Genomic DNA, 18,298 nt, shown 5'->3' on the forward strand with positions numbered 1-18,298 from the left:
TAAGTCCAAAGTTTATTTTTTATGGTAGACTGACATAAATACATAAACCCTCTGAATACTCAAAAAAAAAAATCATAAGAAAAAAAATGGCATTCATACTGTAAGTTGAACCACACACATCTCCACAGTAAAGCTCTAAAATGTGACGGTTAATCACAAGTAGATAGTATTTTAGAGGCTCACAAGAAAAAAATTGCAAGGGGAAAAAAAACTGCCATGACACATACACAAAACCTCACCCCAATTTTTCATTACATTAAAAAAGGGCATGTGTTACTTTATGCGGCAGTCTGTGTAATGTTCACATATATTTCTGTAACTAAAGTGAAAAGAAGGACAAGCCAGCTCGTGAGCTGGACAGGTTGTAGGCACTGGGTAAAGCAGCACAGACTAGAACAAAACAGGACAAAGACAGCAAACCGTCAAAACGGTCTCCATTTAAAATTTCCCATATGTTTCCTGACAGCATCTGAACATCAGATCAAATTTAATTAGAACATCATATTAGTGCCAGGTACAGATACCACTGTATGTTTTTACAAGCAGAAATGAAAATTAAGCTAAAGTCCACATATGTGGCAATGTGCTTGGAAAATGAACTTTAACTGTAACTTTTTTAGACTTTTGCAATTCCCAATCTTTTAAGGACATGAGACATAATCAAATTTTTCCTACACAGTACTGAACATCGACCTGTCCAGGGTGCACCTCGCCTTGCCCAATGTCGGCTGGGATTGGCTCCAGCCCCCTGCGACCCTATTCAGGGTAAGCGGTACACATAATGGATGGATGGATGGATGAATATAGAGAGAAATATAATGAAGTATTGACTCATGAATCTGAAAAGAACAACATAAAAGGAAGTTAAAAATCTCTGGAAATTAGTGTCAACCTGATTTGCTTTGAAACTCAAACTACCTGATTGTCCCACAAAGCTACAGACCTATAAATTATACAGCCTAAAATAATAAAATGTCCTCAATGATTACAAATCCTCTTATCACCTTTGCTCTAATAGAAACGTCTGTGTGTCTTCTCAGGCTGCTACACCACAGTCCCGAAGGCCTGCAGGATCATGTTGGTTTGGTGAGTGAGCCGGTTGGCACTGACAAACACGTTTATCGTTCTGGAAACAACCGTGACAGAGACACAAGGACATGTGTGTCAATCATACAGCAAAGAAACCATGGCAACAATATTAGGATTGATCCAGGAAACACTTTGATCTGGCTGGTGTGGAGACTGTCAGGCTTCAGAGAACACAAACCAGCGTGAATCCACAGGAAATGGGTCAGTGTGTGTGTGTGTGCATACACAAGTATGTCTGCACGCTGGTGCGTGTGTGTACAACTGCTGAATGTGCTGATGGGTGTGTGCCCATGTGAAAAAGAACCGGAGACAAGACAGAAAAAGAAAAACAACTGAGCGAGAAACGTCCTAAAACAGAGAACAAACTAGAAACAGTGTCATACTTTCCATCTTTGAAGTAGGTTTTGAGAGTGTCGCTGAAGCTCTTGGAGTATTTCACAAACTCTTTCTTCTGCTGTTCCAGTGCCTAACCAATGAATACAGACAGCCTTTCAGCTCCACTTATTTCACAGAAACTGTGCTTGTATGTATGTAGTTTTTCTCCTTCATGCATATACTTACCCGTCTGTTCTGATACTGGTATTTCCTAAACACAGTATTGACTGTGTCTAGCAACTCCTTGATGGCACTGGCGATGTCTCTGTGGGTGATACACACACACACACACAAATGAGGGGTTTTTTAAGAAACAATATATCAGAACTTGTCTGTCGTTATCAGGCAGTAATACCCTGAAACTGCAGTTCTCTGATCCCACGCATTGTCTCCCTTTCGTCCCCAGCCTATTCTCACAAACGTTTTCACCTTCAACTTTTCTCCCCCTTGTATGCACTTGAAATCTGCCGTTTCATAACTTTCATTTTTTAGCATTCCCTTTGAATTGATTTCTAAGCTGTCCGCTGGGTAAGAAACTTAAGCAGTGACTCACTAAGAGAATTGAATTCGATCAAAATAATGGCAAAGTGGGCCAAGAAAATGAAATGTCTCTTTCTTTCTTTCTACACTGGCCTTGAATTACTCATATTGTGAGGACATAAATCTGTTTACACAGCCACACTGTGGGACTCGCCTTCCTTTTAGCAGACAAATCCCATGACATAAATTGTTACATTTTAGGACGAAGACTTGTTTTAAGGTTAAGGTATGGTAAGGTGTCATTGTTTCATAACAAAAGAAATGTCTTATAATAAGATCAGCATCTGTGCATGTTTGGGTTGTATGTTTTAATGATTTGATTACTAAACTTGCAGTAAGTCATGACACCTTAGCCAGTCCCAATGGATGATGACAATAACATGCGACTGAAAGCCAATTCAGTTGAGAATATGTTCTAACACTTACCCCTCATTTCCACCGGACGCAGCTGCGTTGTGTTCTGTCTTTGGTGCAGTTTTGATCCGTCCTCTGTATTTCATCCCTCACTGGGTGTTTGTTGTGATGCTGATTTTATGTGTAGGCTATTTTTCATCATTTTTGAGTTTCTACAACGGGTAAGTAAGCTTTGTAGTTAAATAGTTTTATTTTTGTCTGTTTTAATTGTGTTCATTGTTCTTATTTCCCACTTTGTTGTGCTGCAGCCTTCAGACACAGACTACAGTTAACAGATCAATTTAATTTAACAGTTACAGTTAAGTTATTATGAAGCACAGATCAAAATTTTGTGGCTGTTTTAGTTGTTAAAAAAATTCATCCTGATAATTATTTCATATGTTTTGCATACAGTGCCGGTTGATGCTGGGATGCGACTTGTTGGTAGGCCATGACCAACTAGCGCTGCCTGATTGGCGGGTCGAACCTTGTCAGAAGCATCCCAGAACCTGCATCTGTCAAAAATAGACTAGATGCATATCTTTAGCGAAGCGGTGCGGAGAGACGCATCTGGGATGGAACGCAGCTCAAGCCAGTGGAATCACAACCACTGACTAATCTGGAAGCGGTCGCCTCCGGTGACCGTGTCACAGCCACATCCTGTGGAAACGAGGGGCTACTGATATACATTCCAATGCACTGGATCTCTTACCTGATTTGATTTCACTTCACCTTGTGTTGCTACTTAAAAGTATTTATATTAAAATACTGTAAGTGATTTTTGACCAATTACTGTAAAATTCAATTTGAACACAATAATCAACTGCAATGACTCTTCCCACTGTTTTGTTCACTTACTATATACAGCACACAAACAACAAGTGTACCAGTAGAACAAACGACTTATTTTTTGTTTCAACTCATGGTGTGATCAGAGCATGTTAATTTTCACCTCTTGTTATTCGCATGAATTTGACCACTGGGCTGTTTGTGCAGTCTGTGCTTATTCATCCTCAACTACTAATTTATATAGATGTCACATGTCTGGAGTGTACCTGTGAGGGTGTTTGTGTCAACTCAGATTGACCTCAAAACTCCCCTAAACTAGTGAAAGATCTTCAACTCATGCTGACTCGCCTTCATTATATTATGTAGAATTAAACCTGGTGTATGTCACACACACTAAGCTGTCTTACTTGATGGTCTGTAGGAAGCCTACTCTGTCAACGATCTCATCTGGGATGGTGCTGAGGATGCGTTTCAGAGCGCGGGCCCTCTCGTTTAGCTCCTGAAACTCTGGCTCTCGCCTGTTAATCACAAACTCTGACAACACAAAGAAGAACAGAAAAATACAGATGCCAATCCCCTCAGTGACTGGTATATCAGCACACATGCACACTGCTACAGGTGACACTGAAATGAAAATTAATAAAAGGTGGCACATGTGAAAATCCCATCTACAATGCAAATGTATGTAAAAGAATACGGCTCAACTATATGTGTGTGCACATATACACGTGCTTTAAAGGGGCAGTGTTTAGTTTGTTACACAAAGGCAGGATTAAGGTTTGAATTGGGCTGTGCTAAGCAGGAGGTATGTTTATCCAAAATGTGTGCATGTGAATTCATTACTACCATCAATCACTGTACATGGCACAAGGAATTAAATTACAGACAGAAGGGAAAGAACATTTGAGAGTTGTGTGAGGAGTCCATTTGTGGAGAAACAGCTCCCCCCAGTGGACAGTTGGGCTAATGTGATATGTGCTTTAATGTGCTTTTTTATAACCGATTTACTGCAAGTAATGCTTCCCTCTTTGCATGCACCATTCACTGAGCATCCTACCTTCCACGTCAGCTGCGGCCATGCGAAGTAGTGACTCACTGTAGCCGATTCTTAAGTTCTTCTTCTCCAGTATTTTCACAACAATGTCCTGGGTCAGACCTGGGTTCTCCTTCTCTGCCTTGAAACAGAAGTTTTCAATCACAGTCAGCCTTCATCTTCTGTGGCACAGAAATTTATCAAGTCCACAAATCAACAGAAATGTTGATAGTTTAACATAATTTAGAAAGTAAAGGTATGGACCAGAGGTGAACAGTAACTAAGTACATTTACTCAAGTACTATACTTAAGTACAATTGTGAGGGATCTGTACTGTACTTGAGCATTTTCATTTTCTGCTACTTCATACTTCAACTTCAGTACATTTTGCTGAAAAATATTGCACTTTTGACTCACCACTTTTATTTGATAACTTTAGTTACTAGTTACTTTTCAGACTGACATTAATTAAACAAAATACACTATAACCTTAAGACTTTATTGATACCTGGTGGGAAATTCACAAGCTACCCAACAGTATGTAAAGTACTTCAAAGTATAAGCATATAAAGTAGTTAACATTAGCTCTACCTTTACCAGCTGCAGCATTAATTGTGATGTACACAATAATTATAGTCCAATAACGTGATATACTGTGATATACTGTGAACTGAGGCACTCTGCATAATGAATTATTTTACTTGAAGTATATTTTACTTTTACTCAAGTACAATTTGAATGCAGGACTTTTACTTGTAACAGAGTATTTTTACACTGTGGTATAGCCACTTTTACTGAAGTAAACAATCTCAGTACTTCTTCCATCCCTGGCATCGCCAGAGTCATTACAAAAAACAAGATGGCAGTTCATTCTACAAAGCATAAACTAACAAAAGAAAGAATTTCTTACCTTTATAAAGGCTGCTCTCAAGGTTTGTGCTGCTGCTAAGTTGACCTGCTCCAACTGCAAGTTATAAAACACAGACAAACACATACAATATCAGCCCAGTAGCGCAAACCGCAAACCACACACACACACACACACACACACACACACACACACACACACAGCTTAGCTCGTCACTTCCTCTTATATCCTGGAAAATAACTCTGCACAAAGTCAATACAAGCCAGGCATCCTACACTATCATAGAAGAGCAGTGTGTTGTTGTTGTAATGTAAAAAGCTGTGTTGAGTTCATCCGATTGTATTCTCCATCTAAACTGCAGGAGAATTTTAGTCTATTCAAATCCTCCAAACTGTTGTTTGGGTATTACAGAGCTTGTCACTATTTCAAACTTGAACTTGCACACTGCATAAGTTTGAAATTCAAAACTCAAAGTCCTACCAGGCTTCACCAAAACAATACAAAAACACAGTTGGAGAGGGGACACACAAGAAAGGAGACAGAGGGCTGGGAAATGGAACTGGCCAGTGCCACAAAGCCACGAGCCACCATAAAAAAAAAAATTTTACTTTCCTGCACAATATGAAATTGTCCTGCACCATAAGTGTGTGCGTGTGTGTTTGACCTATTGATTTGCCACGTAAAGAGCATAGATGTAGATTTTAAATTGCTTTCAGTACAAACTGATATGCAATTTGCCTGATAAATGAAACCCGCTGTTCTGTTTTCAAGTGTGTGCAACCGCATACAATATTGTCTATTGATTTTCTTTGGCTTGTCACTTTTGACTTAACATTTGCACAGCACCTCTTGACACTCCTGTGTTGTGTATATGCCTGCGTAGTTTATTGGTTGCAGCATTTGGACATGTACCATTTGCATTTATAGATTCCTTTAGAATAAGCCAATAACTAGAAAATATTAAATACACTATGGTGTGGATCTTAAATGAACATGTGAATACAAATATAATAATAACACAAGTCTACGTACATAACTTATCAAAATTATGGAAAAACATAACCTGCAGGGATGCACAGCCACCCAGAATAACCTGTCTTCCACATTTCTGTCTCAGATCTTGGCTTTGTTTATTCCCTTTTTTTAACCTCAGCTTAAACTCTGCATTCTTTACCTGGTTAAATACAGGATACATCACAGAGTAGAGAGCCATAGAAACTACTGAGGCTATGTCGGCTTCATTCTTCATGTCTTCCGTGTTCATCCTTGACCAATCAATGGGCCTTTGTGTGCGTGCTTGTCCGCTGATGCCAGTTCCACTGCATTCAATCACTCACTGGGACTGACAGAATGGGAGCAGACAAGAACCTGAAGAAGAGAGCAGCACAGGTGAAGGAACAGGGAGAGATGGATGGTGGTGGATGGAAATGAGAGAGTAGGAGAACAAGCAAAAGCTTATGGTTACAATCAGAAATCAATTTACATACTTAAATTTGTGGCATTTAGATGTTCATATATTGAATAGAGGGGACAGGAAGTTGGTTAAATGAATAAAATTTGTTTTCATAATTATTCCAGCAATGCATCAACTCCTTTCTATTATATGTCATAAAATCTCGTGTACTACTTTCCAGAAGGCCGTTCAATACTAATCAACATACTGTATGAACAGCCACACTACTGCAGAGAATGTTCACTGCTCCAATAGGTGCAAGGGCACCAAAACTGGTGTGTGTCACACATATATAAAGAACACCCTCTCCAACACTATTACTGTAATGACAATATAAATGTGATAGAACCTTGGCTTCAGGGAAACAGTAAATCAGGGTGGTTAAGAGACATATCTACGACAAGAATCTGCCTTATTGGCCGGGTGTGTCGGACACACGAGGAATTTGACTCTGGTGCATCGGCTCTCAATGTGTACTGTATGTACATATTGCCATGCAAGGGGCAAGTAAACAGCAAAACCAGCATAAGGCTGTGTAATATAACATAATAAGCAGTATTAACAGCAACAAACAGTGCAAACAATGCAAAATAAGCAGTATAAACAGGCAGTAAACAATGCAGACAAAGGAATGCTCGCTGAAATGAGATAAATAGGAATAAAAATACAGTACTTCAAAATAGAGACCTGTACGGATCTGTATAATCTGTACAAAGTATAATCACAGGTATTGCACTGAGGGTTATTGTCCAGTCATACTGTCGTTGGTCAAGTGTTCTTCAGGGTGACAGCCTGAGGGAAGAAACTGTCCTTGTGCCTGGTTGTCTTGGCGTACAGTGACCTGTAACGCCGTCCAGGGGGAGGAGTTCAAACAGATTGTTTCCAGGGTGTGAGGGGTCTGCAGTGATCCTCTCCACCCTCCTGAAGTCCACTGTCACCTCCACTGTTTTGAGCGTGTTCAGCTCCAGGTTGTTGCGGCTACACCACAGGACCAGTTGCTCAACCTCCCGTCTGTAGGCTGACTTGTCACCGTCTCGGATGAGACCAATGACCATTGTATCATCAGCAAACTTTAGGAGCTTGACAGAGGGATCCTTCAAGATGCAGATATACGCTGTGTTGTGTGTTGTCCGCTCACACCTGTATCTCGCACCTTCAGGACTAGTTTTTACCAATGTTTGCTTTATGACGCCTTTACAGGATCTAACAGGGTGTCATTTTTCATCACACTCATCACACAACAGAGCATTTACAAAAAAGCAAGGACACAAACTCTACATACCGTGTCTCTGCTCCTGAGTGTGATTACAGTGAGTCATCATCTACTGATGTGACAACGTGAGGCTATATCTCCAGCTATCAGAGGGATCTTTACTTTGTTTTTTTTTTACAAGCTTTAATTTGCCTTTTGATGCCTAATATAAAACAAACATTATGGAAACAAATGGGTCCAGTGGGATAGTGTTTCTTATTATCAATAGCTGACTGGGATTATGATTGTCGTATAATGTTAAAAACATATTTTAATCCAGCCAGATTCTTAATAATTCAGTTAATAATCACAGAGGGCTGGCAAATACATAAACATATAAACATTGAAATGCCAAATCTATATTCAATTTGGACAGGATATTTCTTGGCCCAATATGGGGTCAAAGTTAAATCTTATATGTGTGTGTGTGTGTGTGTGTTCATACTGTATAGTGTTGTATGAACTAAAATACATACATATGTGTTTTTTTATTTTGGGCACAGATGTGTAAAAGGCCCCCACCTCTCCTACTATGGAGCTTTGTCATTGTGTCTCTTTATGATTGTTTTGCATGTATTTGCAGTGTCTAGTTGTTTTGAGTCTTTTGTAATAATTTTTACTTCTTTGCAGTCCCTCTATTTGTTGCAGCTGTGTGTGTCTGTGCACTAACTTTGTGCCTCTTTATGGTTGTCTTGTATCGTTTTCAAGTTATTTGATTTTCCAACAACAAACAAAAATGTTAACTGTCACTTCAACCGAGGCTCTGGCCCCCCTAAACCCTTGGGCCTGCGCCCATTTGGCCCGTTCGGTAATCCATCCCTGGGTCAAGCATCACAGTTTTGATGTAGTTGTAATGTTGAACCAAATTATTGTACTTGTTCCTGAAATTCTGTGGTGCGCACTAGCCACTGAAAAACTCTTCCAGTTTTAATAAATACACAATTCACCAGTCTTTGTGGTAGCAGTCAACTGAGAGTGAGAGGTGACGTTATAAAGCCATAAGCGCTGTACCTCAACAAGCTTGCCACTTAGCTAAACTAACCGGAAATTCATTTCTCTGATGGATTTGCAGCATGACACTTACCTGCGGTGAGACAGCTGCCCGTGATGAGAATACAAAACTGACAGCAGGGACGCGGATAATGTTGACAAAAAACTAGCACTTACAGGTAGCCTGCTAACATGAGATTAGCGACAGCAGGTGACCAGCTCCACCTTTAGCTAACTAAGCTACTGCAGTGTTATATCGCTAGCTGAGTATCTGATAAAAACACAACGGTACTGTAAAACATATATAAAGCGCAGGTAGTTATTTACCCCAACAGTCTATTGAGCTCCTTCTTGTTGTGGTTGTTGTCTCATTCAGGAAGTTTTCTGCCTGACAAAAGTTGAAAACGGGAGTAGGCGGTGTTAGGAGCTGTTCCGTTGCTATCAGCCAAAAGGCTGTTTGTAGTTCTTTCAGTACGTCTCCTCCATGTTTTGTAGCGGAATGGGCACGATAATAGACTACAAATCCCAAACAGGTACAGGTAGCGTATGTCAACTTTCGTTGACAGAAACAAGTACCACCCATTGACCATGTTTGCTTTGATCCACTGTAAAGAATGATCAATATATAAAAATATCTGAGATATATAGAAAATATGTTTAGAGTTAGAACAACAACAACGATGTTACCTAAGTGCATGAAATTAACGGTTGCATTGTAACTATTATGTCAAGATAGTTTTCTACCAGTTTCAACATACAGTAGCCAATCTAAACGAATAAATTGCAACACACTTTTGTACTCGCTGAATATGCTAACCGTTGTTGCGGGCTAATTTAAGTTCCGCTATGAAGCTAAAAGGGCAGTCAGATGGAGACAGGTGCAATAAAATAAGTTGAATAAAAATACTGAGCTGTACAACTCAGTGTATTTGTAACATACTTTTAGTGATCCACAAGATCGAGAGAAGGAGGGTCAAAAGGTAAACTACATTTAATATTCGTAGAATCAATTACGGAAACAAGACCGAGTTATTTATTTCGTTTCACTTCAATATGCTTGGGTCGATTTTCAATTGACCAATCGGCGTAGAGGGGGCGTGGTCTGCGGCAGCCGAAGAAGCAGCGAGCTGAGGCTCTGGAGGAGAGCAGCAGAGGCAGAGACCGCACACATCCATCTCTACCTGACACCGTTTAACGGTAAGAGCCGTTTATGACATAACCTACAGCCGATTCCTTCACAAAGCCTATACTGATTTATCGAAATGACCAATTTGGAAGATAAACCTCAGCTGGTCAGCTTTTGTAAGATCTCCCATATAAAAGGTTTAATTTCTGAGTTTTTCATAAAATTGTTTTTAGGAAGGTGAACGAATGTGTAGATGCAGGCTAATCGGGACATTTTTATGGAATAGTATAACAGGATTACGAGGCTATAGTCAACATGTGTGAGCTTTTAATAAGGAGACAGATGGAGACGCACATTGGACCCAAACATTTCTTAAGCCTATTTGAATAAAGCCTTGTGTCCAGTACCCAAGGCTGTTTATTTTTGCCCGCTGTCTGCGATTACATTGTTTGTTTTGAACCCTTTAGCAGTTTTTTTTTTCTGAGACCAGTTTAGGGATTGCAGTGTGCTTCTTGTCCTTGAAATACAGGCAAAGGCGCAGTGAGTGAATGTGTGTGAATTAACGAGGCAGGCTGTAGTAGCCCGGTCCAACCCAATCCCCACCCCACAAACACGCACACCACTTGTTATTCCTCCATAGCAGGTCTGTGTATGTGCGTGGTTTTGGTGAAAATTCATATAGTAACAGAGGCCACTGCTGGTTCGGGAAAGAAATCCTTTGTATGTTAAAGATTTAATGATGTATTTATGTGTAAAAATGTCATGGTGTCTCAGATACTGATGGAAAAACAGTTTGATGATTCCATTTTTTTTTTATAAAAATGTTGTTAAAGTAGCAAATAAACCATACAGACCTAAACCAATATTAGTACATTTCCATTACAGATTTACCACTGTCATTGTGCACTACACTCTATGAATCCTTACAAGAATGTTTTTACCAAGACTGTCCATTGTCACATATCTTATTATGTGATAGTGATATAATCCCAAAACATGGTCAATCATAAACAATTCAGTGTTTCTGATGTCTCATTATCTCTGCAACAAATGACTTCCAAGTCCTCATATAAGGCCCATAGTTCTATCAACTCCATATTCAGAAAAGCTGTATCCCTTTCCATCCTAATCAAAATGTATTAATATGCATCTGAATCATTTGGTTAATCTCTATTGATATATAGCCTGCTGCATCCCCCCCATACCATGTGGCTGCTTGTGTGTGTGTTCTGCCTATTCCCACTGAACGCTGCAGTAATTGCATTTCAATAATTAAATGTCTTTCAAATCTAGTCTAGCGAAAGAACACAAGTAGGGAAGGGAGAAGACTGGGTTTGAACACTGTGAGCGTGTGCTGTACCATAACCTTCCAAATCTATGTGTGTGCATGTGCGGGAGTCTTGATTCGTTTCTGTCAGTTACATTATGCTGTTTGAATACCGGGAGCTCTGCAGCTGTCTGTCCTAGACCAGATATTCTCTCAAGCTTCTCGTGTCCAACAGTATGAAATTAAGAGAAAGGCTGAATCTGTCTTTGCCATGAAATATGTTTTTGTCCGTGGTTACTGAATTTAAATGTGCTGAAAATGAACAAAAGGCTGACAGTGATCACCATGAAAAACTGTTTGTCTCCTAGAAATGGAATTCACTCTGACCCAAAAAAGCACACATTAAAGAGTAGTGTGACAGTTTAAATTATACATTACATTTACAGCTGATTTTCTTTTGCATTATTTACTCTTTTCCCTTCACTTTCTAATTAAACTCACAGATACACATACACACTCAAGCGGTACAATGTCCCCTGTACATTCTGCTGCAGCAAAGACACGGGGGATTAGTTCGGATCTGGCCAGACAGGAGGCTGGGTGAGCGCAGAGAAGGAGGTCAGGAGTTACATCAGAGAGATACTAAGAACAAATCAACACGATGGAAATGAACTGTAGCAAAACAGCAAATTGTTAATATCCTAAACCAATACATCCACATTGATATTAAGTTACTTTTAACATTTGAAAAACAATAAATTTCAAACTACTTTTTTCTTGCAAGTGATTTTAAAATTTTCAACAAAACCCAACTCATAATTGTACAAATTAAAAGGACCTGCCAATTCACAACAGTCTTTTCAAGTGCCTCACACCAACTATTCACAAAAACTACACACACACATGCACACACTGTGGAATCAATCTGTTGACTGATTGGTGGCATTGAGGGGTGGGCTCAGTGTAAAAGCAGGAAAGATGAAAGAGAGAGCGAGATCTCAGTGATTAGCCTTTTTTTTTTGCTTGTGCAGACTCTATAGCTGTAGGTGAATGGCTCAAATACCAAATCAATTTGAATTATTCTGCTAATTGTCTCACTTGGCCCTATCATTGTGTATATCTCAATCTGTTTTATACTTGTTCGCTAGCTAACATTTCACCCACTGAAGCAAACCAAATAATCACAGTTCAGTGTGTGAACAGTTCAGACACCCTTATTTTCACCCTGCCATCTTCCTGCTGTCTCCATCTCAGCCTCATCACCTGGCTGTCACTTCTTAATCAGCATCGCCTACTTCGTCGCCCTTTCTTACTTCTGTTACCGTCCCGAACACACACACGCGCGCACACATTTTCCCCCAGAGGAGTAGTTGATAATGACCCTTCCGGTGCTCCAGTGTCTCTATGGTCTTTAGCCCTTTTGAAAAAAAAAGCCTTTTCACTTTTCCCGCTGACCCCAAATAGAGGCCGATCCAATTACAGCTCAAACCTCCTGACTGTGCTCCCGCAGCATTGGAGCTGTTAGTGTATGTGTGCCTGCATGTGTTTTTCTGATACAGTGAAGGAAAAGAGACACTGTTGTCTTGGCAGCGTGTGGGGAGCCAGTTAGGTTCAGCACCAAATCTGGTATCTGCATGGAAGCGGCCTGTCTCCCTGCCACTGTCTATCTGCTTTTCTGTGTTTGTTCCTCTCTTTTTGCTTATTTTCTACCCACGTCTTCCTCGTATTTGTTGGTTTTTGTCTCCGCTCATCTTGCTTCTCCTCTCTCAGTCTGTTTGGCTGTATTTATACCTCTTTATCTGTCTGCGTGTGTGTGTGTGTCTCTCCCTCCGGGTGTCTCTGTTAGCAGAGATTAATAAAAGGCTGTTAACCTCTGTTTCCCCTCTGTGGAGTGTACAGTGAGCACCCTGGGACTGCAGGCAGGTTTCATAGCTTGTTATGTCATTTTCTAATAAGGGGCTGAAAGAGCTATGGTGCTGACCTGAGGATGGGCTGTAGATACTGTAGGTAATTTTGTGTGCCACAGGAATGGATATAAACTGCAGGGGTAGAATTTAAAAGTAGAACAGTTGTTGTTAGTCACATATCCTAAATTTCATATATCAAAGACACTTCTTTGCATCACATATACTGTAAAATCATATCTATTAGCATGTTCTTAGACTTCTAGTTTAAGCCTTGTAAATAGGCAGTGGTGGAAGACATAGGCTACACCAAGCCTGTACTTAAGTAAACATGCCAGTAGGCCTATAAAACACAGTAGAAATACTACTCCTACATTCAAAAAATTACTTATAGTATATAAGAGTACAGAAGTACCAGTTGTTCTGCAGCACCCTCCGTAGCTCAGTCATTATGACACGGCGCACCATGTGCCCAGCAGCATGCTGTGTGCGTGAGGTCGATGGACTGAGTCCGGCCACCGACATTTGTCAGAGGTCTCCACCACTCGCTCTCTGTCTACCCTGTTTTTTGTCCGCCTCCTCACGAATCACTATAAATAAAGGTTAAAAAGCCCAAATTTAACAAAAAAAATGTATGAGTGCTTCCCATCACAAGGAACCAGCGGACTATAAATAAAGCTGAAGAGATGATGGGAGAGGAAATAAAAAATAAAAGCTTTTCTGCACAAATTTATTTGTATGTTTTTGTAGAATGCTGGGGACAAATCTCAGGACAAACAGCTATCAACTCAGAGACATTGGGAACCTGTGACACTGACATAAAATGGAAGTAAAGTACAAATACCTCAAAAATGTACTTTAAGTATAGTACTTGAATAAATGTACCCAGTTTCATTTGTCAGCTGGTGCACTCACCTGACAGCTTTTTGGCAGAGTGTCCAGTATTACTGCTTTGTTTTGCAGAATAGGTTGTTTCTGTGAGTTTGCCATGCACTGGTGAACTACTGCTACACCCACAGCAGTCACTAGAAATCCCAAGCACTGTGTCGTGGGTGTGCCAGAAATCCTAGAAAGATGGGAGATTGCCATACAAATCAAACACTGCGTACCCTATAAGCGATACTGTTTTAAAGGGACTGTGGTATTTAGATATTTAACTCTGGGTCTCTTGAATCAGTCCATGTTTCATTCACCAACACTATAACAGCACATATCGTGTGTTGCCTTCTCAATCACAGAAAAAAAATTGTAACACATTTCACACTTGATTATGATTCGCTATGCATGACTAGATTTAATCAATTGAACTGGCCACTTTGTAAATTAAATGCTGTAAATGAACCAACCCCGAAGTTGCTGTCACTGGGCAACTCTTTACAAGCTACTGGTTATAAATAAATCACATCACAAAACTTTATCACATCTAACACAGGCACTAGTTCAGATTAGTAAAGTTTTAGTTAAGATCCAGTCAGCTCAGATTGCACTGGACAGTAAAATCTGAGGGAAAAAACTAAGTAGTATCTTATTATTTAGAAACTGTCTTGACCGGACCTCGGCCACGCACACACTGAAGGGGGGAGATCTGTGAGGGGCGACCTCACAGGCCCGCCCACCAGCGGGGGCCGTGACCGGACCAGGGCATACTACTATATATTTATTTTAAAAAATTACTACAAATGTAATTAAAGCAAATAAAATTATACTGACCACTTCCAAGTATTCATATGTCATTACACCCCCCACCTCCTCTCCTCTGCCGTCTGCTTATTTCCGTTCCATTTTCTCCTCTATTCATATCTCTTTTTTGGTGTCTCCTCTCCACCATACTCCTGAAAAGAAACAAATAAGACAAAATGGAATATTTAGAAATTCAGATGAAGTGGGAACCGATGACTCCATAAAATCGTTAACATCATTAGATAAATTGATATTTACCATGCACATGAAAGGTCTTACACTTCATCCTGCCCTCCATCACTTCCTCTCTCCTCACTCTGAAAGATAAATAGAAGACCAGAGGAGCTGTAGCTAAGTTTTAAAAAAACTAAGGCACAGATGATTGGTTCATGACTACTATATAAAATGTAATTAAACTGTATGCAAGCCAGGAAAGTGTGTGTGTTTCTGGGGTCAGATAGGGATTAATATGGGTTTTTTTGTAAATCAGAGATTAGCTAACAAACAGACAATGTGGAAAATTATTTTGATGGCACAGTTTATGTCTCACATTTATGGTTTGGGATTAAAGTTATAAACTGTACACTTACTTTGACCTGTAAAGAGAGATGGTGTTCTCGAGGGTTTTAGTTTTTTGAGATATCCAAAGTAATCTGTTGGTAATTCACAGTTCTTTTAGCGATCACAGTGGGAGCCTTGCATATTGCTGAATACGTAGCATAATTAAAAATCACACCTGTCCTGTTGAATGCATCTGGTCACGTTCAGAGGATCGTCAGTGGATGTACGGGCAGCAAAATGGTGTTAATGTGTGTCTCCGGTTTCGTGAAATCGTTGAGTAATTAACTTGCAAACTAAACTTTAATGTTAACTCCTAACGTTTGGTTAAACGTGCAGAGATCCGTGCAGAGAAAGAGGAAGTGTGGGTCCTAGACCCCCCCCCCAACACACACACACCAAACAACAATACCCAACACATATTAGGTCAAAGGTCAAAGTGTTTATTTGGCATATGCAGAGTTAGGGTTGCATCAGGAAGGTCATCCGGCGTAAAAACACGTGCCAAATGTCAACATGAGAGTCGTCAGTGTGACGATTCACTGTGGCGACCCCTAAATGGGAAAATGCTGAAAGTGACATTCATTCAGTTAAGAAACGGGTTTCCCTGTACAATGAAATTCTTACTCTGCTGTCCACATGAATGCCACAACAATACAAGTGAAATATAAAGTAGATGAGCAATAACACAAATCTAAATAGTAACACAAGTCTAAGGCACTTTAAAGCAGCAGGTGAGGGAAGCAATAAAAATACAACAGGAACAGAATATAATGCAATTATGCATGTGCAAAATGAGCATGTAATTGGTACAGATGGAATTACATGAGGTAGATCCTGAGTCAGCTGTTTAGGAGTCTGATGGCAGATTAAGTGGGAACCGATGACTGCATAAAATTGTTAACATCAAGATCGAGATCAAAGGTTTTTGTTGTCAATTCACTATATGTGCAGGACATAGAGAAAATCTAAATACCATTTTTCTCGCCTAATATTGAATGCCTTGAATGCCATCCCATTTAGGAAATATAATAAAAGAGTAAAAATAGAATAAAAAGAATAAGAAAACTAAATCAAAGTGATTAGGATAAAACTAAAGAGCATAACCTAATAGGCTATGACTCAAACCATGTACAATCAGTGACAGTAGTGCAAATAAGAAGACTGTCAGATGGTTATGATATTGAGATGCACATGGACAGTAGTGTGACCGGGGACCAAAATTTGCTTCTAGATGAGATACACTACTAGCCATTTACTATGCATGTAGCTGCATTTGCATAGGAGCTACCATATCCACTTGGATCCACTTTATTGTGCACAGTAACGGGAGTCCCGATCTGTCATAGGAGTTTAATTCCGAGTTAAAGGCTCTACCCTGGTGGTGGGCTTTATTGCAGCTTCCCTGTGTTAATTTTCTGCTCTGCCTTGAGAAGCTCCATGTCAGCAGGGGAGCGAAAGGTGAGAAACAGGTGTCTAATCAAACTGGGAAAGTGAAAAACTCAGAGATATTTTAATGCTTTGTGTAGGTTTGATCATTTCAGTGTGAGAGTGCATGTGTCCCCTTCCCTTCTACTCAATTCAAGACCACAATAAGAAAGCGGATGCTACAGTGCTTCCAAGGAAAACTCATGAATGATAATCACACTCCATTATCTCTGTACTGCAAAGCCCTGTAGAAGTCAGACATACTCATTTTGAACTCGTGCCAGATTACACTGCTGTTTTAACGGAGTAACCATCACAGACGTTCAGAGTGTTTCTAGGCCATAGATAATCTTAGTCATCATTCTCTACCGTTTATTCCCAGAGGGATAGGTCTTGATGAAACAGGATGTTAGTACTTTCACAGAATTCGTCAAAATGCCTATTAGCTTCCGCATTTTGGAAGTGCACTTAGAGGCTAAATGAATCAGTGTACTGTGATGTGAGCTGAAAAAGATACTGTTGCTGCCGTGTTGTAGTTGACACTTCCAAAGGAATCAAGGAGAGCAAGAGCTTGCTTTGCTTTTGCAAATTTACTGAGTGCAGCCAATGTACTGCATGTATGTCTATAGGGTGTTGTAGGGATAATGTTTTTTTTAGTAAGCCAGCCCAGAAGATAGCATCACCCTGTTTATGAATTTTGAAGCCCAAATGCAAAGTGAAAAGCTGTTGTTAGGCTAACTACACCATGGTCCCACAACTTCAACATCACCACCACGGCTTCCAACTTGTAATTTGATTTAGCTCACTTTCCTGTTCTACAAAATCCTTTTGTCTCAGCGTGACCTGATCTAGTGATCATGGCTGGGTCCATCAGAATAGTTTGTAAATGCGTGAGTTTAAATGTGATGAGCCTGTAAAGGCGGACTAGTGAACAGATGAGTCCCCATGTTCAGCATGATGACGTTTAATATCCCAGACAGTGTCTGTAGCCTCATTTACCCACTTGTTAGCAACCACCTTTTTAAGACACGTAAAAGCATTGAAAACCACAAGTGGGGTATTTACTGACGTAGTAGAACTAAATATGAAACTTATTTCAGGCTTCTAACCAAAGACCCATTAAAAAAAACAGACTTCATGGTGAGGGGACCTGAAGTGCAAAAATGCTAACTCAGTTCCAGGTTTTAGAACTCACTACTATAGCACTCTATAGGAAACATGCATGTGTTTGTACCTGGCAGTGTCAGAGAGTGCATTAGGAGACAAACCAGAGCTGGTGTGAAGAGAGTTTGCAGTCAGAGTTATGTAGGACAGAAAATGCTGAGTATTGTGTATAAAAAAGGGGGAAAGAGAGTTTATCTTTCTACGTGTATGGAAGGAAGAAGTTATCCTTTAGGGTAAAAATCCTTTCTGTCAGCTCATGAAAATGCCCATCACCTGAGGTTTCCTTGGTAACCTTGGCTTGGAGGTGTATGTGGAAAAGTGTACTTCAAAGTGTGTGTGTGTGTGTGTGTGTGTGTGTGTGTGTGAACCTGTGGATTTAAACCATGAAT

General features: G+C 40.0%; 2 protein-coding genes across 3 annotated transcripts in view; one reads left to right on the forward strand and one right to left on the reverse strand.

The window, feature by feature from the left end:
* On the reverse strand, positions 1-9,254 carry pdcd10a (programmed cell death 10a). 2 transcript variants are annotated; one of them, XM_020600351.1, is made up of 9 exons: positions 9,110-9,254; positions 6,262-6,455; positions 5,130-5,183; positions 4,244-4,361; positions 3,594-3,720; positions 1,651-1,729; positions 1,473-1,555; positions 1,005-1,126; positions 1-839 (listed from the first exon to the last, which is right to left on the reverse strand). In XM_020600351.1, exons 2-8 carry the CDS (start codon positions 6,349-6,351, stop codon positions 1,045-1,047), a joined length of 633 nt encoding a protein of 210 aa, XP_020456007.1. In that variant the 5' UTR covers positions 6,352-6,455; positions 9,110-9,254; the 3' UTR covers positions 1-839; positions 1,005-1,044. The 2 variants fall into 2 exon arrangements, with proteins under 2 accessions (XP_020456007.1, XP_020456008.1); XM_020600352.1 differs by lacking the exon at positions 9,110-9,254 and adding an exon at positions 8,877-9,088.
* The window catches only part of serpini1 (serpin peptidase inhibitor, clade I (neuroserpin), member 1), a 19,431-nt gene continuing 9,970 nt past the window's right edge, over positions 8,838-18,298 (forward strand). The window contains exons 1-2 of the mRNA XM_020600350.1: positions 8,838-8,881; positions 9,873-9,979. Coding sequence (XP_020456006.1) covers positions 8,853-8,881; positions 9,873-9,979 — 136 coding nt within the window. The 5' untranslated portion in view covers positions 8,838-8,852. The remainder of the gene's footprint in view (positions 8,882-9,872; positions 9,980-18,298) is intronic.

The sequence above is a fragment of the Monopterus albus genome, unplaced genomic scaffold (assembly GCF_001952655.1).
Source record: "Monopterus albus unplaced genomic scaffold, M_albus_1.0 scaffold46.1, whole genome shotgun sequence".
NCBI classification, from domain to species: domain Eukaryota; kingdom Metazoa; phylum Chordata; class Actinopteri; order Synbranchiformes; family Synbranchidae; genus Monopterus; species Monopterus albus.

Coding starts and splice junctions, on each gene's coding strand:
- pdcd10a (XM_020600351.1), bottom strand. CDS start 6,351: ATGAACACGGAAGACATGAAGAATGAAGCCGACATAGCCTCAGTAGTT. Junction 5,184..6,261: donor TGTATCCTGTATTTAACCAG/GTAAAGAATGCA, acceptor TATAACTTGCAG/TTGGAGCAGGTCAACTTAGC. Junction 3,721..4,243: donor GGCCGCAGCTGACGTGGAAG/GTAGGATGCTCA, acceptor TTGTGTTGTCAG/AGTTTGTGATTAACAGGCGA.